Source organism: Urocitellus parryii, chromosome 6, assembly GCF_045843805.1.
Source record: "Urocitellus parryii isolate mUroPar1 chromosome 6, mUroPar1.hap1, whole genome shotgun sequence".
Taxonomy (NCBI): domain Eukaryota; kingdom Metazoa; phylum Chordata; class Mammalia; order Rodentia; family Sciuridae; genus Urocitellus; species Urocitellus parryii.
Window position 1 is genome coordinate 36,006,714 of NC_135536.1, and position 27,743 is coordinate 36,034,456.

Here is a 27,743-nt window from a genome sequence, read left to right on the forward strand (position 1 = left end):
ACTGGGGACCAGAGGAGGCTGTTATCAGGTACTGCAAACAAACCTCTATTACTAAATGCTCCTTCTAACCTTTTTCACTGACATGGAAGATCACTCCCTGAGCTCTTAGTTGGCCCTAGCAACTCAGCCTCCCAGTATATCCCACTCGGAGGTGAGACAAATGCTGAATACCACAAAAAGCAAGCCACCGAAAATATGCTTAGGGGGAGAAAGTCTCCCACATCCCGTTCCCTGGGTACCCTACAACTCCCATGGATGTCATCTGTGGCCTCAACCCCTGCAGATGGCAGTCTGCACCACAGAAAGGCAACTTTGGGTTGGTTTCACCCCCTCCCGCCCTCCTCCAGCTCTTCACTGTAATTGGATTCAGGCTGAAACAACCACGTCCCCACCAGGAAAGGAGGGCATTGGGGCGGGGGCGGAGGAGAGGCTGCGAGAGAAGGGAGGGACCTAAGGAGAGAGCAGAGAGGGCTCCCAACCCAGTTCGCCTACTAAGCAGAAGAAAGATCAAAAAACGGGGAAGAGGAGAAGAGCAAACAGGCACTTTCAAGAACAATCCCCTCTTCTCCAAGCCGAGAGAGCTCTGGGAATCCAAATTCAGTGCCTACCGAAGACAAAGGCGCCCGGAGGGAGCGGCGGCACGACCCCAGGGCGTGGGCCCAGCCGCGGAGCCTGCACGGCCCGGCTGCCCCGACGTCTCGGACCATGTCTCCCGCCCCTCGACCCTCCTGCAGCCTCCTGCTCCCCTTGCTCACACTCGGCACCGCGCTCGCCTCCCTCGGCTCGGCCCAAAGCAGCAGCTTCAGCCCCGAAGTAAGTGAGCTCCTTCTTTTCTTCCCGGAGTCGCGCCCTCCAGGGAGTCGAGTCCGGGGGTGTCCAAGGGGACAGCCCCGACTCGGAAAGGAGGGATCTCGGCAGCTCCGGCCTGCAGGATCCCTCCCCCCTGCTTTTTCCTTCCCCATATCCAAACTTCCAAGTCGATCCAACTTTTGCCTGCCTCCAACCAACCCCACTTCGCCGCCACCGACTCTCTTTCCCATTCCTTCTTTTTCTTGGAAGAACTTTTCAGCGGAGCGAACCCCCCTCCCCAGTTCCCCTGAGCTCTGCGCTCAGCTCAGTTGCGAGCCTGATAAACACTTGGACTCCGCTCAAACCCCGCGCTGTCCGGGTTCCTTGTCATGTGCGAATTTGTTGTTCAACTTTCCAGCGCTGTCGCGCTCGCGGGGAGGAGCGCTCTCCACCAATACATCTGCGGCCAGATGTGGTCGCGGGTGGACGTCCGAGTGTCCCCCCTGCCCATCAGCCTCCCCAAGTGGACCCCTCTGTGTCCGCGCCCGAGTCCTGGCGTCGAGGTTAGGAGCGCTAGCTCTCTGGCCGCTTTTCGTACACACAAAGGTCCCTTGTGGGGAGTGCGGGGGGGGGCTCAGCACAGCCACCATCCCCATCCCCGTCAGCGCCTTCAGGCCCTTTTTTGTTGTTAATTGTGTTTCTGCATCAATTGCAGGGAGACTGGGGGCGTCACACAGGGAGCGGGGAGAGGGCCTGGTCCAGGGCGCCCTCAGGCGTCTCGACTGACTCCAGCGCCCCCCACCCCCATCCTTACCCCTACCCTGCCCGTGGCCCACCGGGCCCTGGAGGAAGCCGCGTGGGAGTTGTCTGAGGAAGTTTTTCCTCTCTCTTTTATTTTGGGGTGAAGGTGGGAGACGGATTTAATCAGCTTCTTATTTTGGGTCATCCCAACCCACTCAGTCCGGCGAGGGCCTGGGTGCGGTCGGGAGGGGCCTGGAAGGGCCCAAGAAGGGGGATGGGATCTGGATTTGGTTTCCTGCGCCCGGGTCCCAGACCTTGTTCCACCCCCGAAGGAAACCTCTCCAGAAAGAAGAACACACTCCCTCTGTCCCTGAAGTGATCTGAGGTGAATGGGGAAAGCATGGCCCTAGGAATGGGACTATAGTGCTTATAGACGGAAGAAAGTAAAAATCTGCCTGGGATTGGAGGCGAAGCCTTATGGTCATGGACCCTTCATCTGAGCCTGAAAGGGAGAGCTAAAAGGAGCCTGGGCATCTGGGGGCTGCCCACTGCCAACTTCATAGCCCTGCCTTTTTTTCCCTCCCCTGCCCTGCTAGGCCCCCTAGGGGAGGGGCAGCAGCCCTGGCTCTGTTTTAAGTGGGTCATGAGGTGTCCCGGTGCCAGAACCACCGTTTGCTTCTGGGCCATGGAAGGATGGGAGGCTGAGGAAAGGAGGGGCAATCACAGAGATAGGGATCCCAGGCCTGTTACAGAGCCAGAGGTCCCTAACCCTCTCCAGAACTCCTATGTAGGAGATGTTCCCTTGACTTTCCCCCCGGGGCAATACCTTGCTCCTCTCATTCATCAGAACAAAGTTGAGTTCTGTGAACCAACATTGTTGCTCCTTCAGGCCAGTCAGGAGGAAGAGCTGGGGTGGCCCAGGCCTCAGGCAGCTGGGTTCCTCCCACCAGGCCTCCAAAGCCCTGCACTAGCTCCAGGACAGCCCTCTCCTCCCCTTGGCCTGTCTGGCGCTCCGCCCTTCCCCCCATCCAGCCGCAGACACAAGAGTCCTCTCTTCTGTGGTTCCGACCTCATAGTCTCTGTGGTTCTTGCTTTGCTCAGATTCTGCCCTTGTGAGATGGAAGGAAGAAAATTGCCCAAGCCTTGGAGGAGGAAAGGGACAGGGCCTTGTGACTCTTTGAGTCAAGGGAAGTCCCTGTCTTGAATAAGCCTCCATTTTCCTTCATAGGGCTTGGGGTAGAAGCTATGGGTGTGAATAGTTAGACCTACCCACCTCTTTAAAAACAGTGGAGAGGGATTTATCCTAGAGTCTTGGGTGTGGATTCTCCCCACCTCTGCCTCTTTCCCATAAGAGCATCCCTCTCAGCTTGGCTCTCTGAGAAATGAGGGGACCTGCCTCATTCCTACTGACTTACAGCTCCAGGATTAGAACATCCCATTACAGGTGAGGCTAGGGGCAAAGGGAGTTTCCTGCATACTTGGGCACAGGCCACAGCAGGCCTCCTGAGGGCACTGGCTGTGGCATCAGCCTGCACAGGTCAGGGCAAGCCTACAGCTCCCAGAGAACAGCTCTAGACTGTAGCACCCTGCCTGGCTCCCCTCTGGTATACCAGAGGTTAAACTTCATTCCTTCCTGTACCCCTGAGGAGGGGCTCTCTGAGCCACATGGTACTAGAGTTGTTCTGCCAGGCCTGTTGGCTGGGGAAAAGCTGGGTCGTTTCTGTCTCAGGCCCTACCTCCTGTCAGCCTTGGGGATCACTTCCTGGAACTATGTTGCAATATTTGCCCCTGTGGGCTTAGGTCCCCAGTCAGCTGCTCCTGAATCACCCCCAGTCCCCCTGCCAGAGCATTGATCCACCACTAGGGCCTGGGCCTAGAAGGGAAGGGTTATGTGGAGATACATCGGATGACCATGGATAGGGGATGCAGCACAAACAGCAGCCCTCACCCCTCTAAGTCCCCATCCTAGGCAACCTCCAGCCCTCTCTGGACTCCTTAAAAAGGCAAAGCTAGAGCAGGGACCAGAGCTGTCTGGATCTTGTCTCCCATAAAAGAATCCAGGCATTTTCATATTCTATACATAACTTGGCTTGTTTTATTTTTCAGGCATTAGGAAAATACTTCATTGTTCTTACAATAAAGGCTGACTTTTTTCTCAGTGGGGCTTTGTAGTGTGTGTACCTTTCAATCAAACACCAAAAACCTAACTTTAATTCAAGGCAATTTTCCAGCCTTTATATTATGAACAATTCACAACATACCTGAAATAAAATACAGTCACCACTGTAAAATACTACATGCTACCCTCCCCCATCTCCCACTTCCTCCACTGAGAACCTTAAATGGGCCCTTAGTTACAAGCCCTAGGGCAGATGGTGTTTAGATAGGGATAGTGGTGGGATTGGACTTTTACTACTTCCAAAGACCCCAGCTTCCCCTCTCAGTAGCCATCCTTAGCTCTAGCTCCTTTTCTGCCCTTCTTTCTAAAAAGAGCTCAGCTGTGAGGGTCCTGGAGGCATGGTACCTCTGTCCCAAGAGAGCATCATGTGGAGCACAACAGTAAAGCCCCCTCAGCCTGACACCACCCCTCCTCCCATCGTGGATACAACCCACCCCTAGATGTGACATGTTGAATTTGCAAGAACACTGACACAGAGGAGAATAGTGCCATAAGGAATCACAGCTCTGAGAAGACACCCTAGAACTCTCTGCTAAATCTTAGAGCTCTCATTCTCAAGAGAACTACAGATAGTCTAGAGCTATGGCTCCCTAGCCATGTCTGTGCTCACAGCCCCAAGAGGACAAGCTATACTGGGGTGTAGATCAGAGTTTAGATCAGCCTATGAGTTTCTGCAGATGTGCTGCCAGAGCCAGGCTGGGAAACCATCCCCCTCTTCTGACCAAGCCAAGTACCTATGCCAGATAATGTCGGGAGGCAGATGTGCCCCCTGGGCCAGGTGGGAATGTTCCAAGCCACATCCCTCTCCCTACAGGCCTGGCTGCAGCAGTATGGCTACCTGCCTCCTGGGGACCTACGTACCCACACACAGCGCTCACCCCAGACAGTCTCAGCTGCCTTTGCTGCCATGCAGAAGTTCTATGGGTTGCAAGTGACAGGCAAGGCTGATGCAGATACCATGAAGTAAGTGCTTACCCTGGCAGGAATTCTGTCCCGTACCCACTGACACATTGAGCACCAGAGATGTTGCTACCTGAATGCCTAGCTCCTGACCCCATACCTCATCTCCACATAAAGGATTCTGACCCTCTCTATAACGTTGGCCTATCCCCACACATCCCCACACGGACACAGAGCCTCACCCAACACTGGTGCTAGGGCCAGAGGCAAGTATCCAGGACCTGCTGGAGAACTCCACCCTCCCCTCTGAAGACCTTTGTCTTTCATACACTGCACTGACCCCAATCCTCCCATTCCAGGGCCATGAGGCGCCCCCGCTGTGGTGTTCCAGACAAGTTTGGGGCTGAGATCAAGGCCAATGTTCGAAGGAAGCGCTACGCCATCCAGGGCCTCAAATGGCAGCATAATGAGATCACTTTCTGGTGAGTCCAACTGGCCAGGAACCTTTATCACATCTAATACCCTTCCCTGTCGTGTTCTATAGACTCAGAGACACTCCCCCTTCTCCCTTTTTTTCCTGGGGAGCAGGGAGGAAAATGGCTGTGATCCTGGAGAGAGGTGCAGCCATCAAGGGATACACCAGACAGCCAAAGTCTAAGGGGTCCCTAAGCCTTCAGTTCTCGGGGTTGAGGCATCATGCTGAAGCAGTAGGAAGAGGAGGTTGGGCAAATAAAACTAGCTGGGCAGTTCAGTCAGACCTGGGAGAATACAGGGAAGGAGAATTTTGCCCCTTGTTGTCCTAACACCTCCCCATTCTCTCCCTTCATGGACGGATCTCAGCATCCAGAATTACACCCCTAAGGTGGGTGAGTATGCCACATTCGAAGCCATTCGCAAGGCATTCCGTGTTTGGGAGAGTGCCACACCACTACGCTTTCGAGAAGTACCATATGCCTACATCCGGGAAGGCCACGAGAAGCAGGCTGACATCATGATCTTGTTTGCCGAGGGTTTCCATGGTGACAGCACACCCTTTGATGGTGAGGGCGGCTTTCTAGCCCATGCCTACTTCCCGGGCCCCAACATTGGAGGAGACACCCACTTTGATTCTGCTGAGCCCTGGACTGTGCGGAATGAGGATCTAAATGGTGAGTGAGGGAGCCTTGGGTCCTACTCCATGAAGTCACCAGTCACTTAAGGGGAAGTTGTCCTCCTACCAAAATCTCAGGGCTAAAAGGGACCACAAAGATCTGGTCTGACTTCTAACAAAAGCAGGAATCTGCCAGTCATGGTGGCACTGCCTGTAATCCCAGCAATCTGGGAGATTGAGGCAGGAGGATTGCAAGTTTGAGGCCAGCCTCAGCAATTTAGCAAGGCCCTAGGCAACTTAACAAGACTGTGTCTCAAAATAAAAAATAAAAAGGGCTGGGAATGTGGCTCAGTAATTAAGCACCTGTGGGTTCAGTCTCCTGTAGCAAAAAAAAGTAAAAGCAAGAATACTGTTTTGAGTTACTTACATTTGGTTCTTCGTCACCTCCTGACTTTCCAAAGGATTCAAAGCATCCTTCTCACCCACTTTTTCCAGGCAAACATCATGTCTAGCTCCTTGGAGAATCTGAGGCCTGCATAAGGCCTTAGGTTTCCAGGTGTTCCCAGAATTGGGTTCTTGCCCCAGAGCACTCTCACTCCACCCAGAGGAGGTTACTGACTTTGAGCCTTAAATACCAAACAGAAAATTGGACCTCAGGATTTGGTCATCTTGGGTGGAAAATATGCCTGGCAGGCTTGTGTGAGAAACTCTGGTAGGCAGGCAGTGAGCCTGAGGAAGCAAGGTAGGCTATCATCTTACCATGCCCACCCCTCCAGGGAACGATGTCTTCTTGGTGGCTGTGCACGAACTGGGCCATGCCCTAGGCCTCGAGCATTCCAATGACCCCTCGGCCATCATGGCACCTTTTTACCAATGGATGGACACAGAGAACTTTGTGCTGCCTGATGATGATCGCCGGGGCATCCAGCAACTTTATGGCAAGTAATCCACACCCACAACTGCTCCCTCTTCTCAACTCCTCGTCCCCTCCTAGCTTCTGCTCTGTGCGTTTCCCTCCCTATGCCCAGTGGTATCTGCACACACACATACCCCGCCTGATCTTGCCTCCGTCAGCTCTCACTTTTGAGAACACCCTCTCTGTTGCCTCCCAGCTGATTGCTTCAGCGTCCACTAGAGGGTGTGAGCCCCTCCACATCTTTCTAAGGATCCATCTACCCCTTTGTCTGTTCTTCCATCCCTTCCACTCCCAAGTCTGAAATGTCCCTCTTGTTCTCTCCCCCAGGGAGTGAGTCAGGGTCACCCACCAAGATGCCCCCTCAACCTAGATCTACCTCCCGGCCCTCTGTCCCTGATAAGCCCAAAAACCCAAACTATGGGCCCAACATCTGTGATGGGAACTTTGACACTGTGGCCATGCTCCGAGGGGAGATGTTTGTCTTCAAGGTGAGAAGAAGAAGAAATGGGCTGGTTCTGGGGACAAACGGGTTCTATGGCAGGGAGACTGGGTTGAAACAGCAACAGGAAAAATGGAAATTAAAATCAAAGGACAAAGAGAGCAGTGGGGGAGCTTAGAAATTTGGAGACTGGGGAAGAGGATTAAGCTACAAGATATAATGTGTTCTTTGTGCCTTGTCTGGTTCCAGGAGCGCTGGTTCTGGCGGGTGAGGAATAACCAAGTAATGGATGGATACCCAATGCCCATTGGCCAATTCTGGAGGGGCCTGCCTGCATCAATTAACACTGCCTATGAGAGGAAAGATGGGAAATTTGTCTTCTTCAAAGGTAACCAGGTGCTGGTGCAGTGGAGCACACTTGTAATCCCAGCTACTCAGGAGGCTGAGACAGGAGGATTACAAGTTCAAGGACAGCCTAGGCAACTTAGTAAGATCTTGTCTCAAAAGAATAAAAAGGACTGGGGATATATATATATATATCTTAGTGGTAGAGTGACCCTGGTTCAATATCTAGTATCAAAAAAAAAAAAGTAACCAGGATTCTACCTTAGTCTCTCTTGAGGAGCTGATTCCACTTGACTCCTCCAAATGCCCCAGAGCCCAAGTTAAACCCGGATTTTGCCCTTCTTGGTCCTCCCCAGGAGACAAACATTGGGTATTTGATGAGGCTTCCCTGGAACCTGGCTACCCCAAACACATTAAGGAGTTGGGCCGAGGACTGCCTACTGACAGAATCGATGCTGCTCTATTCTGGATGCCCAATGGAAAGACCTACTTCTTCAGGGGAAACAAGTAAGACCTCTACCCCTTAACCCCAGGGGTCACTACTGCCACCCCCAAATCCCATCTTCAAATGCTGGAAGGACCCATCTTCTGCCAAGATGTTTCTTTCCCTAATGAAGTTGCTGAATGAGCCTCCACTGTTGCCTAGCAATGAGCAGCCTCTGTTGGGTGCCTTGTGAGTGGGATGTGACCGGGTCACCATTTCAAACCTGGTCATTTGACGCCTCCTGCCCCCAGCACTGTGCCTCTGCCCTAGCAGCCAGGCACTGTCATTAAGGGCTGCTGGTGGCTTCTTGCAGCCCGGGCCCTCCCTTCTACCTCCTCCTTCCGCCACTTTCAGCTGCAGGCTCTCATTACTCAAAAACCCCTGTCCCCCCACCCTGTCCACAGCTACTCTTTGTCTACTGTTGCATTCTGTCCTGGTTCCTGGTACACTCAAAGGACATGCCGTGTCCAACCACTTCCCTTCTCCTCCCCCAGGTACTACCGTTTCAATGAGGAATTCAGGGCAGTGGACAGCGAGTATCCCAAAAATATCAAAGTCTGGGAAGGAATCCCTGAGTCTCCCAGAGGGTCATTCATGGGCAGTGATGAAGGTGAGTGGGACAAAGAAAGGTGTCCATGAGGGGAGGGTGGGAATAGAGAGATAAGGAAAACAGAACATCATAGGGAAAACAAGGTGGATGGTAAGTCCCTTACCATGTGCCAGGGACTGGGCCAGGTGCATTCATGGTCGTATCCCATGAGCCCTGCCCCTCTCCCAACCTGGTTCTATCATTGCCTCCATTTTATAGCTGAGGAAACTGATGCTCGGAAAGGTGCAGGTGAGCTCAGCTGATGTCACACTAACAACTTCCTTCTGTTCTTCTCCTTTGGGACCTTTTCACCCTGCCCTGTCTCTTGTCCTCCTTCCTGTTGACCCCTGCAGTCTTCACTTACTTCTACAAAGGGAACAAATACTGGAAATTCAACAACCAGAAGCTGAAGGTAGAGCCAGGCTATCCCAAGTCGGCCCTACGGGACTGGATGGGCTGCCCATCAGGGGGCCGACCTGACGAGGGGACTGAGGAAGAGACAGAGGTGATCATCATCGAGGTGGACGAGGAGGGCAGCGGGGCTGTGAGCGCAGCTGCCGTAGTGCTGCCTGTGCTGCTGCTGCTCCTGGTGCTGGCAGTGGGCCTCGCCGTCTTCTTCTTCAGACGCCATGGGACTCCCAAGCGACTGCTTTACTGCCAGCGCTCCCTGCTGGACAAGGTCTGACCCCCACCGCCGGCCCACCCACTCCTACCACAAGAACTTCGCCTCTGATGGCCAGTGGCAGCAGGTGGTGGTGGGTGGGCTGCTCCCACCCGTCCTGAGCCCCCTTCCTCCAGCCTCCCTTCTCTCTGTCCCTGACTGGCCTCTCCCACCCTCACCCCTGGCATTGCTTCTTCCCCAGATGGGGGCCCCTGAGGCCTGAGCAGGAGGGTGGTCCCTTCTAGCCTCTGATCCTCAGGGGAACCCTGTAGCTTGGTGTGTGTTCAGCCCCTTATGAATGTCATGGGGGCTCTGCACTTGAAGGCAGGACCCTCAGTCCTCACTGGCAAAGGTCAGATGAGGTCATCTGCTCCTTTTCCATCCCCTGACATACCTTAAACCTCTGAACTCTGACCTCAGGAGGCTCTGGGCACTCCAGCCCCACAAGCCCCAGGTGTACCCATTTGGCAGCCTCCCACCACTCTTTGGCTAAAAAGGAATCTAATCGTGTTGTGGGGCAGAGGCCCTGAGAAAGTGTGAGAGGCTGGGGATTGCTCTGCCACCTAAGACCTCAGGAGGAGAACTCAGAGAGGGTCTTAGTGGCTTGGTCAGTTGAGTTCCTCCCCACAAAGATCTGCCTCTGCCCCACTTACCCCGGAGAATTTCCAAAGAAATAGCCTGAGCCATTAAGGACTAAACTGGGGCTGAAGAAACCCTTGGCAGCCCTAACCCCTCTTGAATGTTAGCCTTGAATGGGGATTTCAAGGTTGGAAGAGCTGAAACCAGGAGGTAAAGCCCAAGTTGGAATGGGGCCAAGGGGAGACACCCAGGGCTCCAGACCTGAAGATCCTGAAGGCCACAGAAGAACCTTGTTCAAATACAGGCAGCTGGGGCTGGGACCCAAGGGCCAGAGTCAGAGGGGACAGGAAATGAAGAGTGGCAGCAGTAGAGGTTGGGGGCTGGGTGGCCACAGGGGCACCACAAGTTGGGTGGTGGTACCCAGGGGAAGGCACATTTTATTGGAGCTCTCAGGAAAGTCCTGAGGAAGGCACACTGGCTCCTCTTTGTCCCCTTCCTCTGGGCAAGAAGCCCAGAGAAAGGAACAAAAAGGGCACTGGGGACTTGGAGGACTTATGGAGAGAGGCCACCTGTTTGTGGGACCAGAGGAGGTTCCCTGAGGCCTGGCAACACTCAGTCTGCCTTTCACCTCAGTGAAGAGCAGGTGCCTGGGTGCTGCTCAGTGGGGTTAGCCCCTCACCTCCCTGACACCCGCACTCCTCAGCCCATATTATCGGTGTCCAGTCCTCCTTCTCATACCCAGCCCACCCATTTTAAGTCTCCTTCAGCCACTGAAGGTAGTCATGGTACTGGGGACTTGGGAGAGAAACACCCTGTGGAGGGAGCTAGAGGAGAGGGATGTCAGGGAGGTGAGGGATGGGGGTAGGGGAAATGGGGTGAACGGTGCTGGCAGTTCGGCTAAATTTCTGTCTTGTTTGTTTGTTTTTTTGTTTAATGTATATTTTTATTATAATTATTATATATGAACTTCATTCAAATTGTTCCTTTTTGTTAACAAGGGGCAGGGGGGTAGGGTGGGGGAGGGGGGCAGAGGCATCTGACCCCAGGAACCTGCAGGGCGGGGCTGGGTCAGTGCCCTCTAAGGACATTTTTGACCTTGTTCAACCTTTCCACAAAGAATAAACTGTGTTTCACATTCTCTGTGTGACTGCAGTTCTGTATAGGGGTGAGCGGGATGTGGATGGCGGGCTGGAAAGGAGAGCAGGTGTCTTGAGCAGCACTTTCCCTGAAATAAGAGTTCTGGTAATTTTTCATAAAAGAATGTTTATTCTTAGCAAACTAATGGGATTCAAGGGCCAGAGTTGGGGAGCAGGGCACACCCCACTGGGGAAGGGTTGCTCTCCCCCAACCTGCCTTAAAAGACTAGTTTTGAGACTGAAGGCTGCCAAAGATAAGAGGAAGTGATCAAGCTGAGGCCACTTGGAAAATCTTCCTAAATTGCATGACCATGTCGTGTGATCTGGCCACAGACCTCAGTTTCCTCATGCCTCTGCCTGCAGCGGGGGTATTCCCATGATCCTATTCAGCCCCAGGCTCAGTGAAGGCCCTCAGGAGCCAAAGTTTTTTCTGAGCCTGGGCCTCTGCTGCTGGGACTGAAGGAACCGAAAGAGAAAGAGGTTGCCCCAAGACCTATTGGGAGCAGCCTGCCTCTGGAAAAACTGACCTCCCCTCAATTGCCCAGGAGAGCCGGGATGGTCAGGTTGGAAGGGCAGAATAACAAGGCTTTGTTTCCTCTTTCCTTAGAAACTGCTACCCTAGACTGGGTTCCCAGGCTGTCTACCCGCCCTTCCTCCGAATCCAGCCTGAAGGGAGGAATCAGCCCAGTTGCTGAGTCAGCTCAGCTGGAAGAGAGCAGCCCCCTTCCCTCACCCGCCTTCCCTTCCTGCCTCAGCCCAGCCCACCGGGCTCCAGCCCAGGCCCCCTCCACACCCTGCCTGGAAGAACCTTGGCCCCACCTACTCTACTCCTTCATCCAGCTGCTATTCAAGGCTCCTTGGTGTGATTGCTTTGGCAGAAGGGGTACCCCACCTTCCTGTCAGGAACCCTGACCCTGTGCCTGGCCTCCTGCTCCTCCCCTGCCAACAGCTGTTTGGCAGTCCTCTATGTCTCAGTGGTGCTGGACACCTCCTCCCCACCATCCTCACTGGAGGGGATGGGGACCACAGGAATGCAGCATGGGCAAGTCAGGGGCATCTAGGGGTGGTGGGGTTCGTGCATGTGGCAAGGAACTCAAAGATGAGCTCATGGCCCTTTTTGTTTTTGTGGTCCACATCTGGAGGTAATTACAGATGTTATCCAGTGGGAGTTCTGCAAAACAGCTGGAGCCAGTGAAGGAGCTGGGGGAAGGGAGACTGCCAGAGGGAAGAAGAGGGGGAGCCTAGGGCTCCCGCGGCTGGAGTGTGGTTTCCCCATCACGAGGAAATTGTTTGGCCGTGATTCTGGAATCACAAGATGCTCTCTGAAGCCAAGGGGGAAAGATGGGAATGGAGGACCACAGACAAAGAGGAAGGCTTCACGAGCAGATAGCGGGTGGAGGCTCCAGGGTCCCGTGCCTCTGACGTGCTTGGGCCTGCCTGACCCACCCCTGTGAGGCTGCCCAGTGACCCAGGGAGGTGTCTAAGTGATCACGAGGCCCCAATTGAGTGAACCACTGGGTTAGGCAGGAATGAGGGGAGGCAGAAGGCCCTGTGGCTCCCAAGGACCTGCAAACTCTGCTTTCGCTGGCTGATCTGTCCATTGGGCCTGACCCAGTTTCTGTGGTTCCAAGTTCCTTTATTCGAAAGCAGCACATGTGAGTTGGAGCAGCCAGGAGGGAGCCAAGGGGAATCTGCAAAGAGTTTGGGAAGAACCCAGGGAAACAGGTCTAAAGGAGATGCTGGACTGGGGATGAGGGTCAAGGAGGGTAGTACTCTCCCTACTGCTGTGCCCCACACATTTGAAGGGTGCCATGAACTCCCTTGCCACCACCTCCCCTTCTCCAAGGCTCCTGCTCACCAGCTGGGCCCATGCCTCCAAGGCTGCCAGCCAGTCGCTGGGTCAGTGGGGCTGGGAAGGAAAGATCTATGAGGGCCACACCCTCTGGAGAAGAGAGGACTGGGCAAAGGGATGTCCCCACCCGCTTACAATCTGGTTAGCCTGCTGGTCCTCTGTTGTTCTCTCCCAGGACCCCCCCTCTTCAATCTGACAGGCCTGCCAGTCCTCTCTATCCCCCCTGCCTTCCATTTCCAACAAAGGGGAAGCTAGCATTCACTGAGATCCTCACAACATGCAGTGATGCAGAAAGAAACAGAGGCTCAGAAAGATTAATCACTTGCTAAGGTCACAGCTTACTCATCCAAATTTTAAAACCTTATCTGACTTTTCTTCTTCTTTCTCCTGTGCAAGCAAATTCTGACAATGTCTCTTTGGTGTCTCTTCCAGTGTAGACCCTAGGTAGATAGGTGTCTTCAAGGCAGTGCGTTCTGGGGAATCTGTCAGCATGTGCGGTTCTGCTTATTATGTTCTGTAGCAGCTTCCGTATAGAAGGTAGGCATGCAGGGTAGAAGGGTTGTTCCTCAGGAACTCCATCACCTCCCTTCTCAGGAACAGGAGCAGGCACTCTGAGAGAAAGAAGGGTGCACCAAGACTCTGAGGAAGACCATGATAGCAGCTAGGGGAAAGGTGGGGTGGTAGATGACTATACTCAAGGGCCTGGGGGAAGCAAGGCCATCAGGGGCTGAGTTCATTCACTTTCTGCAACATTAGCCCATTCCTGGGGGTTACTGCCTTTCTCCCTCAGACAGGCTTGGGAGACTGGGGAGACCTAGAGGCAGCCTGTGAGGGGCCTAGGCAGCCAGGGCCTGGAAGGCTGACTGGCCAGAAGCCACCTTCCAAATGAGCTCACACACATACTTTCCACTCTGGCCCAGCGCCGATGGCTCAGCTCCTTCCAGGCCAGCCTTCCCCAGCCAGGCCCAGCCCCCTGTGTCCTCCCCTGCCATCAGTCCTGGCCCCAAGGGTTCCACAGTGGGATCACTGGACACCCCAGATCAGGGCTGTCATCATATCCCCAGGAAGCAGCTTCCTCTGCCTCCATGCTGAAGCCAGCTCCCCTCAAAATCCCTCATTCCTCAACCACGTAGCCCTCATGGTTTAGAGGAAAAAGAGACCAGTCCTCTGCCCCCAAAGACCACCCCTGTGTAGAGAAGGATAGTAGAGCAGACAGAAGAGGAGGTGACACTGCAGTGAATGGGCGGAAGGGCTTCCTTTGAGTGCCTAAAGTAGCTCCTTGACTCAGGGGCCAGCCTGGCCTGGGAGCTACCTCGCTGTGGGTCACATCCTGCTTGCTCACTTGATTTCTCACTTAGGCGCACTTCCCTGACTTGGGGCAGCATGGGATTTGGGTCGGGCAAGGCCAGGATGCCCACAAAGGGAGTGGAAGTCAGCCTCTTAAAGGCCTAGCAGATTCACATCTGCCACAGGCTCTAGTTACTTTGATTTGTTCTGTGGTCAGAGTCACCCTTCTTTAGCCAGCTCCCAGAGATATGTATGTATCACTGGGCTAGAGAACAAGATCAATTCTCAGAATGTTCTCTTTCTCTGTTCAGTGCCTGACTTTGGGCTAGAAGCATGGCTGCCCTGACAATATTTCCTGACTCCAATAATGTATCTGAGGGTCTGTGGTTGAGTATATTCAGACATGGCAGACAATTCTATCTGCTTTAGATCCCAAAATGATGGCCCCTAGGATCAGATCATACAGCTGTTGCTTTCCTTTACCAGACACTGATAGTGTAGTTCTGTCAAGGAACTTCTACTGTTCATAATACTGACCCCATCACAGCCACTGATAAACATGTTCTGCCCTCACTTTTCTTACAAAAGAGTAAGATAGTGCTAGGCACACTGAAGGCACTGGATAAAGGTTTGTTAAATTGAATTGTCAGCAGTAGTTGTAATTATGTAAGTATTTTAAACATACCTACATAAGTATTGTGTATATACAAGTACTGAATATGTAAGCTGAAAAATCAGAGATATATATTTATACTTCATGGACTTTGTAAACTGTATATCTCACCTTGATCTTTAAAAAAAATTTTTTTATTTAGTTGTAGATGAACACACAGTATCTTTATTTTTATGTAGTGCTGAGGATTGAACCCAGTGCCTCACACATGCAAGGCAAGCACTTTACCACTGAGCTACAGCTTCAGCCCCTAAAATGTTTTTTTTTTAACATTTTTAGTTTTGGATGGACATGATACCTTTATTTTGTTTATTTAGTTTTTATTTTATGTGGTGCTGGGGATTGAACCCCGTGCCTCATGCATGCTAGGCAAGCACTCTACCACTGAGCCACAACCCCAGCCCCCTAAAATGTTTGTAAAAGGAAGAAAAGATTGGGCATGATGCATACACCGGTAATCACAGCTACCCCAGAGGCTGAGGCAGAAAGATCAACAAAAGTTCTAGGACAGCCAGGTGTTGTAGGGCATACCTATAATACCAGCAACTTGGGAGGCTGGGGCAAGAGGATCTGAGGTTCAGGAGTTCAAGGTCAGTTTCAGCAATTTAGTGAGACCTTAAGCAACTCAGTGAAATCCTGTCCCAAAATAAAATATAAAAAAGGACTGGGGATGTGGCTCAGTGATTAAGCACCCCTGGTTTCAATACCAGTACAAAAAAAAAAAAAAAAAAGTTCAAGAGCAGCCTGGAAAACTTAAAGTAGAATAAAAAATCAAATAAAAAAGGGCTGGGGATGTAGTTCAGTGCAAGAGCACTTACCTAGTATGTGTGAGGCCCTGGGTTCAATCCCTGGCACTGCAAAAAAGGAAGGAAGGAAGAATATACTGATGTAAAGAGATTCATACCTCCTACTTTGTCCCTACACGGCCTACCACTTACACCTACAGCCTGTCCTTAACCTGGGAGTGATTAATTTCCAGCTGTGATGACCCAACTCTTCCAGAAATATCAAGCCTTCAGGTTGCACCCCAGCCCAGCCTGTACCCTTACCTGGAGTGTCCAGCAGGGTGGGGTCTCTTACCTACACTCTTCTAAAATCCCATGGCCAGATGTTCCTAAACTGTTTCCTCTATTTACTGGCCTGTGCTCCAGGGATGCACCCAAACTATTCCTGCACAAGACTAACCCTGCACAAGGTAGGAGTGTGTGTGTGTGTGTGTGTGTGTGTGTGTTCAGAGATCAAACTCACGGCCTTGCTACACGAGCCCTCTACTACTGCCCTACATCCCTACCCTTGCATAAGTTCCAAGTGGAGGAAAGCCCGGGAAGGAATCTAGAGGAACACTGATCCCATTCCATTGTGCCTGGGGCCACCCTGCTCTCCAGCAGAGGCCGTCTAGGCAGGGTTTGCAGTATGGTAGCGCCCCCTTGTGTTGAGTGTTGGAGCTGCATGCCTGACCTGAAGAATTGAGAGCAGCATGGCAACCCTCCACCCCCCCCCAACACCACCACCGTCCCAGGACTACCGAAACCACCAACCTATCCCTTCCCCCTTTCCACTTCCTATGATTCCACCCTGGACACCTGTACTTAAAGGGGTGGGATTCTGGGGGAGAGAGGCCGACCAGACGTTCTTAGCCTTGCCAGTTACAGAGAGGAAAAAGTCAGAGTTTCCGTCTGGTGTCCCAGTGAGGGAGTAGGCGGGCAGCCCTGACCGACTCTGGAAAGAGAGTGGAGCGGGTACCTACCGGACAGAGGGCCAACCGGAGAGAGGATGGGAAGCCCTTCTGCGACCTCTTCTCAGAGCGCTTCCGAGTTGCCACACTGCCCTCCTGTGGATGCCTCAGACACGGCTCACCCCAGGATGCCTGTCTCCTGGATCCCAGGGTCAGAATTCAGGTGAGACCTGACTCCAGGACCAGAGTGCTATCCTAGAACTCCGAAGAGGGGGTTAAGGGGTGGAGTAAGAAAGTCTTGTGTCCCCTTTACCTAAAAATGGGACTTCTTTTGTTTTTCACCTACCTGAGTCATTTGGAAGTCAAACCCATGCCTCTGTGGGAGATTTACAACCTGCAGCATCCTCTTATCTTCTTCCCAGCCCAGGGCCAGGAGAATCCCTGGTGTCCCAATCTCACATTTATTAAAGGTCTTACATTTCTAATTTTGTAGTTTAAAAAAATTCCTATAGATATCTTATAAACAGCATTATATTATTGCATTGTTTGTGCTAATTTTTTTCATAAGTATTTTAAATATACCAAGCATTTAAAAACCATTTTAATATTTCTTAATTTTATAATATATCACAGGCTGAAAAAATGGATATGATTGAGGTCACTCCCAAACCAGGGAGGTGTGCCCCCAGCCCACATAAAAAGTTAAACCGTCTCCCGGGAAGTGGCACTCCTGTAATCCCAGAAGCTCAGGAGGCTGAGGCAGGACAATCACAAGTTCAATGCCAGCCTCAGCATTTCAGTGAGGCCCTAAGCAACTCAGGAAGACCCCATCTCTAAATAAATAAAATATAAAAAAGGACTGGGATGTGGCTCAGTTGTTAAGTGCCCCTGAGTTCAATTCCTGGCACCAGAAAGAAGGAGAAGGAGAAGAAGGAGAAGGAGAAGGAGAAGGAGAACGAGAAGAAGGAGGAGGGGAGAGAGAGGGGGAGGGGAGGCGGAGGGGAGGAGGAGGAGAAGGAGTTGTTAAACTGTTTTTCATTCTTTTCCAGACCATAAACTAGCTCTTGTAACCATATGGTAGTGTCTTCAACTCTACCTCTCCTTTCAGACAAAGAGGTTTCCTCATCATGAAAAACTCTCTCTTGGATACTGCATAATTTCCCCCCATTTTTTCCTGTTCTCTCAAGCCAAAGTTTTTTAGAGCTGTCTACATTCTTTCACTTGTCATTTGTTTTTAACCCAACCTCTACATCTGCAACCCATGCATTTTCTAAGTGGAGCACCTTGCAATCCCAGAAAGATCACAAGTTCAAGGCCAGCATGGGCAATATAGACCCAGTCTCAATTTCACCTTTTTTATTTATTTTTTATTTTTTATTTAACATTTATTTTTTAGGTGTAGATGGACACAACACAATGCCTTTATTTTTATGTGTTGCTGAGGATTGAACCCGGGTCCCACCCATACTAGACGAGCGCTCTACCGCTGAGCCACAATTCCAGCCCAATTTCACCTTTTTTAAATTAAAATATCGGGCTGGGGATGTGGCTCAAGCGGTAGCCCGCTCGCCTGGCATGCGTGGTGCCCGGGTTCGATCCTCAGCACCACATACAAACGAAGATGTTGTGTCCGCCGAGAACTAAGAAAAAATAAATAAATGTTAAAATTCTCTCTCTCTCTCTGTCCCCCTCTCTCTCTCACTCTCTCTTTAAAAAAAAAAATTAAAATATATATTATATTTCTTTATTTACCTGTCAGATTAGCAGATTGACAAAGACTTAAAAAGTGGCAAGGATAATTAGAAGCAGACATTCCCACACCTGTTTTTTTCTTAAACTTTATAATTTTTTTATCTGTTCAAATTAGTTATACCTGACAGTATAATACATTTATGCATTTTGATATATCATACATAAATGGAATATAATTTCTAATTTTTCTGATTGTATATGTTGTAGAATTACATCAGTCATGCAGCCATATATAAACATAAAGTAATAAAAACTATTTCATTCTACTATGTTTCCTGTCCCAGTATCACCTCTCCTCCTTCACTTCCCTCTACCTAATATAAAATAACTCTATTCTTCCCTAGTGGCCTTCCCCCCTGCCCCCCATTGTGAATTAGCACCAGAATATCAGAGAAAACATTTGGCCTTTGGTTTTTGGGGATTGGCTTATTTCACTTAGCATGATATTCTCCAACTTCATCCATTTACCAGCAAATGCCATAATTATATTCTTCTTTAAAGACGAGTAATATTCCATTTTTTCAAAATTTAATTTTGAAATTTGAAAAAAAAATTAATTATTTTTTAGTTGTAGTTGTACATAATACCTTTATTTTACTTATTTATTTTTATGTGGTCCTGAGGGTCGAACCCAGGGCCTTGCACATGTGAGGCGAGCGCTCTATCACTAAGCCACAACCTCAGCCCTGAAATTTGAAAAAAAAAAAAAATTTAAAGGGGGGGGAGAGAGAGAGAGAAAGAGAGAATTTTAATATTTATTTATTTTTTTAGTTTTTGGCAGACACAACATCCTTGCTTGTATGTGGTGCTGAGGATCGAACCTGGGCCGCACGCATGCCAGGCAAGCGCGATACCGCTTGAGCCACATCTCCAGCCCCCTGAAATTTGAAAATTTTTGAAAAAAAATTTTAAAGGACTGGGTTTTAGCTCAGGAGTAGAGCACCCTTGGATTCAATCTCTAGCAACTGAAGTTAAAAAAAAAAAAAAAGCCACCAAGGCATTTACTGAAACTTCTTCCTATGAGGCCTTCGTGACCCCTTTCTTCCCTCAGCCTGTACTTTCTTTGGCCTCATTTTAGCATCTAACACAATTTAAAGATCCCATTCCCCTTGTCTCTCATGAACCTAGTCACCTTGTCAAGGAAAACTGAAAGGCCAGATAAGGGTCATTTTATACCAAACCAGGACCTCACCTCTATACCTCAAGCTGAGTGTCAACTGAACTTCTTCCTCCTCTTTCTCTTTTTGTTCATATTCATTGAACTCAGGGCCTTGTGCATGAACACCCTAGCACTGGTAGCCCTGACCTTATTCATATGCTCTGTTAATTCCAGTTTCTATCCTTCAAATTAAATACAATATGCAAATTCTTATTTCATATTACATTCAGCCCATCAAGTATCTAAATCTATAGTTTTCATGAATTCTGTTGCTCACTAAACTTTTCTTTATTGAAAACCTTTCTAGGGGGCTTGTGCTATAGCTCAGCAATAGAGTGCCTGCCTCACACATGTGAGGCACTGGGTTCAATCCTCGGCACCACATAAAAATAAAGACATTGTGTCCATCTACAACTAAAAAATAAATTAAAAAAAAGAAAAGAAAAGCCTTTCTAGTCCCATAAATAGCTTCTTACATGACATGGCTTAGAGACCCCGCAACATCCTATTACCTTCCTCTGAACTGGGGTATTTTATTTTATTAATCTTTTAAAGAGTGGCTTTTTCCAGTGCATGGAGAAGCAGTATTATATTTTTGATTAGTGGTGAGTATTCTGGAATTACACAATCTGGATCTCAATCCAATCTTTATTACTTCCTACTCAGTGACTTCCTATAAATTATCCTCCCTGAGCTTCAGTTTCCTCATCTTTAAAGCACAAATAATAATATGAAGGACAGTTGAGTGGATTAAAAGACGTCCCTGATGAATCATTGTTTCATCTATTCATTCAACAAGCATTTCTTGCTGGTCATGGTGGCACACATCTGTGATCCCAGTTCCTCCGGAGGCTGATGGCTTTAAACTTGCTATCCTTGGCAACATAGTGAGATCCTGTCTCAAAATTAAAAATTTAAAAAGTAGCTTGGGAGGTAACCTAGTGGTAGAGCATCTGCCTAACATGTGCTAGGCCCTGGTTTGATCCCCAGCACCTCCCCGCACCACACACACACACACACACACACACACACATATGAAAGGATTTATTGAGTACCCACCAGTGCCAGACTTTGTTTTTGGTACTGCAGACATAACCGTAAACAAAAAGATCTTTGCCCTCATGAAACTTACATTCTCGTGAGAGGAGTAGGCAGTAAATGTGACAAAGGAGTAAAATATAGAATACTAGAGAGTGATAAGTGCTAAGAAGAAGAGTCAGTTGAAGAAGAGAAAGAATTGGAGACGTAATCTCAGGTAGTGTTGCCAGGGAAGGACCCACTAACAGAGATTACCAGGGAACAAGCCAGATGGTTCTTGGTAAGAAGAATATTAAAAATAATAGCATATACCATAGACCCTGAGGTGAGAGCATGCCTGCCAGGTTACAACCTCAGAATATGCTAGTGTGGCTGGAACAGAATGCTGGAGGAAGAGAATAGAAAGAGAGGAGATCAGACACACGTAACAAGACAAGATCCTATAGTGGCTTGTAAGCTATTGCAGAAAATGGCTCTTACTCTGACTGAAATAGGAAGCGTTTGGAGTGGAACAGAGGAAGGATAGAACCTTTTAGCAGAGTGTAAATACTCATTATTATTAAGACAATCGTTCAATGTAATTTGATCAGTGGAATAATCATCCCTAATTGTTATATAATGCTTACCTTGTGCCAAGTCACTAATTCTTTGATACTTCTTTCTTCAAAAGAAAAAACTAATTCATCTCCTGGAATGTGGCCTGGCCTTTGGAGATCTGTTTCTTATAGAATCTGGGAAAAGTGACACTATGTGACTTCCAAGAGTAAACAATCAGTCACGCACAGTGGTGCATGACTGTAATCCAAGAGATGTGGGAGACTGAGGCAGGAGGATAGCAAGTGTTAAGGCCAGCCTTGGCAACTTAGCAAGACCCTGTCTCAAAATCAAAAATACACGCCTGTAATCCCAGTGGGTTAGGAGGCTGAGGCTGGAGGATCACGTGTTCAAAGTCAGCCTCAGCAAGAGCAAGGCACTAAGCAACTCAGTGAGACCCTGTCTCTATATAAAATACAAAATTGGGCTGGGGATGTGGCTCAGTGGTTCAATGCCCCTGAGTTCAATCCCTGGTACAAAAAAAAAAAAAAAAAAATAGGGCTGGGGATACGGCTCAGTGGTGAGTGCCCCTAAATTCAATCCCCAGTACCAAAAAAATAAATAAAATAAAAAAGGTGAAGATGTAGCTCAGAATTAGAGCATCCCTGGGCTCCATCGCCAGTATTACAAAAATAAATTTTAAAACTGCTTATATTGTGAGGAAATTTGTCATCCAGCAATAGATAACTAATATAGATTTGGGAACTGGAACATAGCCTGCTATGATGAACATAAAAGGTAAGACTGACTATGCAATCAGGAAAAGGACAAAAACTGGAAGACTTTGAGAAGAATGTTAATGAAAGTCTCAAATGCCTTAAAGTGACCAGTAGAAACATGAGGGCCTTTAAAGAGACAGCCAGGGAAGATTTAAAGGAAAACAAGGAAGTGTTTTTGAAACTAAAAAGAAAAGAGGATTTTTATAAAGCAAGTTTAGTTTCAGTAGTTAACCTGTAGCAATGTGGAAAGAAGAAAATGTAGCTACTTAATGGGAAATATAAATAAGACTTTCAGGCAAAGTATTGAAGATGACACCTGGTTTCTTTTTTGCTGTTTAAAATATGAGAAGAGAGAGATAAGCTGGGGATGGGGGGATAGTGTTTAAAAGAAAAGGAAAGGGGGAAAAAAAGACAAAGAAAAAGGAGAGAGAAATTGTTATATTTTATTTATTTATTTATTTAGGTGCTGGGAATTGAACTCATGGGCACTTAACCACTAAGCCACATACCCAGCCCTTTTCTGTACTTTATTTCAAAACAGAGTCTCACTGAGTTGCTTAGGGCCTCAATAAGTTGCTGAGGCTGGCTTTAAACTTTCGATCCCCCTGCCTCACCCTCTCAAGCCACTGGGATTATGGGCATGCTAGATTTTTAAATTCACAGTCTCTCTAGATAGCATATTATGCTGAAAGTTTAAAATGGCTTCTAGGAAAACATCAAATCTAGGGTATTTTCAGAAAATAGAGATGCAGCTAAGAGTGACTATAACTTTCTTTATTAAGATATAAGGGGAGCTGGGGTTGTAGCTCAGTGTCAGAGCACTTGCCTCACATGTGTGCGGCACTGGGTTTGATCTTCAGCATCACGTAAAAAAATATAGTAATAAATAAAATAAAGGCATGCTGTCCATCTACAACTGCCAAAAAATAAAAATAAAAAATAAAAAAAAGATCTCAGAACGGGGCTGGGGTTGTGGCTTAGAGGTAGAGTGCTCACCTACCATGTGTGAGGCCCTGGGTTCTATCCTCTGCACCACATAAAAATAAATAAATAAGAGGCTGGGACTGTGGCTCAGTGGTAGAGCACTCACCTAGCATGTGTGGGGCGCTGGGTTCAAGCCTCAGCCCCACATAAAGATAAATAAATAAAGGTATTGTCCATCTACAACTAAAAAATAAATATTAAAAAAAAGAAAATGACAGAGACAATAAAAAATGTGAAGAGGGCTTTTAACCTTCAGTCTTCTACAGCAAAAATCAGGCTAAGAAAACCACACAGTTGCAAGCATGGGCTATCTTTTATGAAAAAGGAAAACTTAGAAGGCTTTCTTAGATGGAGTCACACTTGGAGCCAAGAGCTATGGAAAATTATGCTCAGGCTTTGAATTCTAATCAAGGAATGACCAATCTGTATTCTGTTGGATTTGTTGCTGTTCTTTTGTTTTGATTTGTTATATTTGAGGTAGAACCCAGGGGCACTTTACCACTGAGCCACATCCCTAGGCCATTTTATTTTATTTATTTATTATTTTTAGTTGCAGATGGACAGGATACCTTTATTTATTTTTAAGAGAGAGAGAGAATTTTTAATATTTATTTTTTTAGTTTTCGGTGGACATGACATCTTTATTTTTTTTTTCAAAAAGAGAGTGAGAGAGGAGAGAGAGAATTCTTAATATTTATTTTTTAGTTCTCGGCAGACACAACATCTTTGTTGGTATGTGGTGCTGAGGATCGAACCCGGGCCGCACGCATGCCAGGCGAGGGCGCTACCGCTTGAGCCACATCCCCAGCCCAACATCTTTATCTTATTTGTATGTGGTGCTGAGGATGGAACTCAGCGCCCCTGCACATGCCAGGCAAGCGCACTACTGCTTGAGCCACATCCCTAGCCCCTTTATTTATTTTTATAGGGTGCTGAGGATCAAACCCAGTGCCTCCCATGTGCTAGGCAAGCATGCTACCACTGAGCTACAGCCCCAACCCCCCATTTTATTTTTTATTTTGAGACAGGGTCTTGCTAAGTTGTTTAGTGCCTCACAATAGCTGAGGCTGGTTTTGAACTCACAATCCTCCTGCCTCCACCTTCCCAGCCCTTGAGATTATAGGTATGTGCCACTGCATGCAGCTTCTGTTGGATTTTAGAATTTCTATGGACAAGTAAGTCTTTTGTATATCCATTTTCCCATTTTTCAAGTAGGAACAACTATAGAAGTTATCCTGTACTAATCCCACATCCCACCACTATGATGGGCCAAAGCAGGGAATATAAATTCTCTCTTTAGTTCATAGGCTTTCAGATCAACAGGAACTGTACTCAAGGAGCTGTACTTAAGAAATTAGTCCTGGGGAGCCTCATCTGTATCTGGCCCTGTTATTTCTTTTTATTTTGTTGTGGTACTGGGATTGAATCCAGGTCTTCACACACACTAGGTAAGGGCCAGGGATCTATTTTAGACAAGTAGATTCTGGACTTCAAGCTGATATATAATAAAGGGATGAGACTTTTGGGTGCCTCAGGAAAATTAAGTAAATTTGCATATGTAAGGGACACGCATCTTTGGGGACTAGAAGGCAGATCATGGTTGGGATCCGCAGGATGGATCCCAAAGATCTTTATCTCTTAATATCTGTTTTCTTATGTGTTTTCCTATAAGGCAGAAGAGTGACCTATGTAATTAAAGGGATACGCAGAAATGATGGAGTATGATTTCTGACACTTAGTATTAAAAAAATCGTAATTTCCATTTTGCTTTATTTTGGATTAATCTTTCGGGGGAAGCCAGCTGCCTTATCATGAGGATACTCAAATACTGTGGAGATCGGCACATGGAAAGGGACTGGATCTTCCTGCCAACAGCTAATAACTTACTTGCCAAGCAGGTGAGTCATTTGGGAGATGGATTATCCATCCCCAAACCTTTAGATGACTGCAATTAAGCCAGAATTATCCACTGCTTCTGAATTGCTGATCCAGAAAATCAATGAGAAAATAAATGTTAGTGGATTTAAGCCACTGAATTTAGAGTAATTTGCTATACAGAAGTAGATAGCTAAACATTAACATTATCATCATCCCCATTTTATTCATGGACAAACTAAGACATACAGAAATAAAATGTTTGCTAATGTCATTCAACTTAAATAAATGGTAAAACTGGGATTTGAACCCAGCAAGGCTGACTCCATACTGCTTCTCTAGTATGTATGCGATTGCACTGTGTTATTTATTCACATGCATTTAGAACCATCTGAAATCTTTTATTCCTTTTTATACAAACAATGGTTAAGTCAGCTATCCTTTTTGTAAGTTAGTGTTTTAACCTAAGTGTAGAATTTTGGAGTTTTTTCTATCATTGAAGATACTCTAGATCCATTGTTTTAGGTGGTCAAAATCTTTATAGAGTCTTTTTTTTTTTTTTTAAGCATACTGGGGATTGAACCAAGGGCTTAACAAAGTGCTCTACCACTGTGCAACATTCCCATCCCTTCTGTGTGTGTGTGTGTGTGTGTGTGTGTGTGTGTGTGTGTGTGTTGGGGGGATACTGAGAATTGAACCCAGAGGTCCTCTACAACTAAGCTACACTCCACCCCTTTGCTTTTCATTTTGAGACAGTCTCACTAAATTGCCCAGCTGCCCTTGAAACTGCAATCCTTCAGCTTCAGCCCCCACCCTGAGTAGCTGGGCTCACAGGCATGTGCCACCACTCCCGATTCATCTTCTACCTTTCAATTCCAATTCATGTTCATCTTAAAATCTGATTAATTTTGTATGATATGTCAAAATACATTCTACTGTCATGTATAACTAAAAAGAACAAATAAAAAATTAAAAGAAAAAACATGATTAACTTACTTTCTGCATCTTCATTCATTCAGATAATTAATTTTTTATGTGTTGACTGGGATTCTCCAGATTGATGTCAAGTTTTAGGGATTGTGTGTGTGTAGGGTCCTGGGGATTAAACCCAGGCGCTTGTGCATGCTAGGCAAGTGCTCTATCACTGAGCTATACTCCAAGCCCATTAACATCAGTTTTGTTGTTGTTGTTGTTGTTTTGTTTTTAGCATTTATTCTTAAGTTTTAGGTGGACACAATATCTTTATTTTACATTTATGTGGTGCTGAGGATCGAACCCAGTGCCTAATGCATGCTAGGTGAGCACTCTACCACTGAGCTACAACCCCAGGCCCCTTGACACCAGTTTTGATGTGTTTACTATGAACATACTTCAGTCTGAGACTGCTAGTTCAACCCAGATTTTCCTATTGGCTTAAATCCAGATTGTCTGCGTTTATGGTACTGCCTAAGTAATACTCCCAAAAAGAATTATTTTAGAATAATGTGTCTATTTCTTGGTAAACTATGCCAACTTCCTTGGCAATTATCCTTATGGATCAGGATCTAGTCAGGAAAATAGCCCATGCCAGTCAGTCAAGAGAAGAAATTTAACAGAAATATAGTCATAAATATGATTAAATTGCTAAAAAGCCAAAAAGGAGATGTTGAGATAGGCCATAGGTTAGCAACAGCAGGAAGCTGGAAGAACAGAGAGGAGGTCAGGCTTCCTAGAGAGATCTAGGACCATAGAAGATGCATAGTTCCTACTGAAAATAAAGCTGAAGCAGTGAGACAGTATACATCCTGGATCCTCCTTTCCTCTCCCCTCCAGCTTTCCACCAAGCCTCCTAATAGCAGAACCTAGACGAAATCACTCTGCAAAGAAGCCTGGGAAATGTAGTTTACAGGAAGAGATAAAAGAATGAATCTGAAAGCAGACAGGTGAATGATTGACAGATTATCTCTTCCTTCTTTGCATAGTCACAAGCCATCTGTTTTAAAATCTATTCTAGAAATTAGCCAGGTTTGAAAGTCCTTGTTGTGAATATTCTAGAATCTATCATGTTTAATAGCAAGGACTCTGATCCAGACAGCTTGATTCAAGTTTAGGTTCTTGTACATGCTAGTATTTAGATCTGAGCAAGTTATCTGACCGTGACTCAGTTTCCTCAATTTTAAAACAAGGACAAAAATAATACCTACTTCCTTGAGGTGTGGTAAGCATTGAATGAGATAATGTACGTGAAGTGTTTTAAACAGTACCTAACATAAAAAAGATATTTTAAAAACTAAATATCTGGGGCTAGGGTTGTGGCTCAGCGGTAGAGCGCTCGCCTAGCATGTACGAGTCCCTGGGTTTGATCCTCAGCACCACATAAAAATAAATAAATAAAATAAGTGTATGTGTCCAACTACAACTAAAAAAGTAAATATTTTTTTTAAAAAACTAAATATCTGTTGGGCACAAAGGCACATGGCTATAATACCAGTGACTCCAGAGAGTGAGGCAGGAAGTTTGCAATTTTGAGGCCAGCCTTAGCAATTTAGCAAGGCCCTAAGCAACTTAAGCAAAACCTGTTTAAAAAAAAAAAAGTGGGGAGGGGGGCTGGGGATATAGCTCAGTGGTAAAGTGCCCTGAGTCAATCGCCAATTAAAAAAAAAAAAAAAAACCCTAAACTAAATATTTGACCTTTTCCATTACTTCCACTATTTTCAATAATTCCCTAAAGATTTCCAAGAATGTTTCTACAGGCCCATTCCCAAAGATACTTGTGGTCTAAATATGATTTATGTGAACCTAAGCCAAGCGCAGTGGCGCTCACCTGCAGGCTCAGCAACTAGGTAGGCTGAATCAGGAAGATCACAAGTTCAAGGCCAGCCTGGGCAACTCAAAATAAAATAAGGGGAAGGGATGTGGCTCAGTTAGAGTACCCCTAGTTCAATCCCCACTAACACAAAAACAAAACAAAAATATATGGACCTAGACTTTTTAATTTTTTTTTTTTTTTTAATATTTATTTTTTAGTTCTCGGCGGACACAACATCTTTGTTTGTATGTGGTGCTGAGGATCGAACCCGGGCCGCACGCATGCCAGGCGAGCACGCTACCGCTTGAGCCACATCCCCAGCCCTTAATTTTCTCCTAATATTTTCTTTATTTCTTCTCCCTATTCCTCTTCCTCTTTCTCTGATTCTTGAATTTACTCTTAAATATTAACCCCTCAAGGGCTGGTGATGCAGCCCGGTATAGAATACTTGCCAAGCATGTGTAAGGTGCTGGGATTCATTTTCAACACTGAAAAAAAT

At 47.4% G+C, this 27,743-nt stretch overlaps 1 protein-coding gene across 1 annotated transcript; it reads left to right on the plus strand.

Annotated features, from left to right (window-relative positions):
* Positions 1–434: 434 nt before the first annotated feature.
* Mmp14 (matrix metallopeptidase 14) lies at positions 435–10,708 on the plus strand. Its single transcript, XM_077799514.1, has 10 exons — positions 435–813; positions 4,524–4,672; positions 4,969–5,091; positions 5,450–5,757; positions 6,476–6,641; positions 6,947–7,103; positions 7,304–7,442; positions 7,756–7,906; positions 8,378–8,493; positions 8,826–10,708. Exons 1-10 carry the CDS (start codon positions 706–708, stop codon positions 9,155–9,157), a joined length of 1,749 nt encoding a protein of 582 aa, XP_077655640.1. The 5' UTR covers positions 435–705; the 3' UTR covers positions 9,158–10,708.
* Positions 10,709–27,743: the final 17,035 nt, after the last annotated feature.

What these genes read in the sequence shown, in the direction of transcription:
- Mmp14 (XM_077799514.1), top strand. Translation starts at nt 706, where the DNA reads ATGTCTCCCGCCCCTCGACCCTCCTGCAGCCTCCTGCTCCCCTTGCTC. An exon ending in GCAGCAGCTTCAGCCCCGAA is followed by an intron (nt 814 to 4,523) that starts GTAAGTGAGCTC and finishes CTCTCCCTACAG; the next exon opens with GCCTGGCTGCAGCAGTATGG. An exon ending in CATAATGAGATCACTTTCTG is followed by an intron (nt 5,092 to 5,449) that starts GTGAGTCCAACT and finishes GACGGATCTCAG; the next exon opens with CATCCAGAATTACACCCCTA.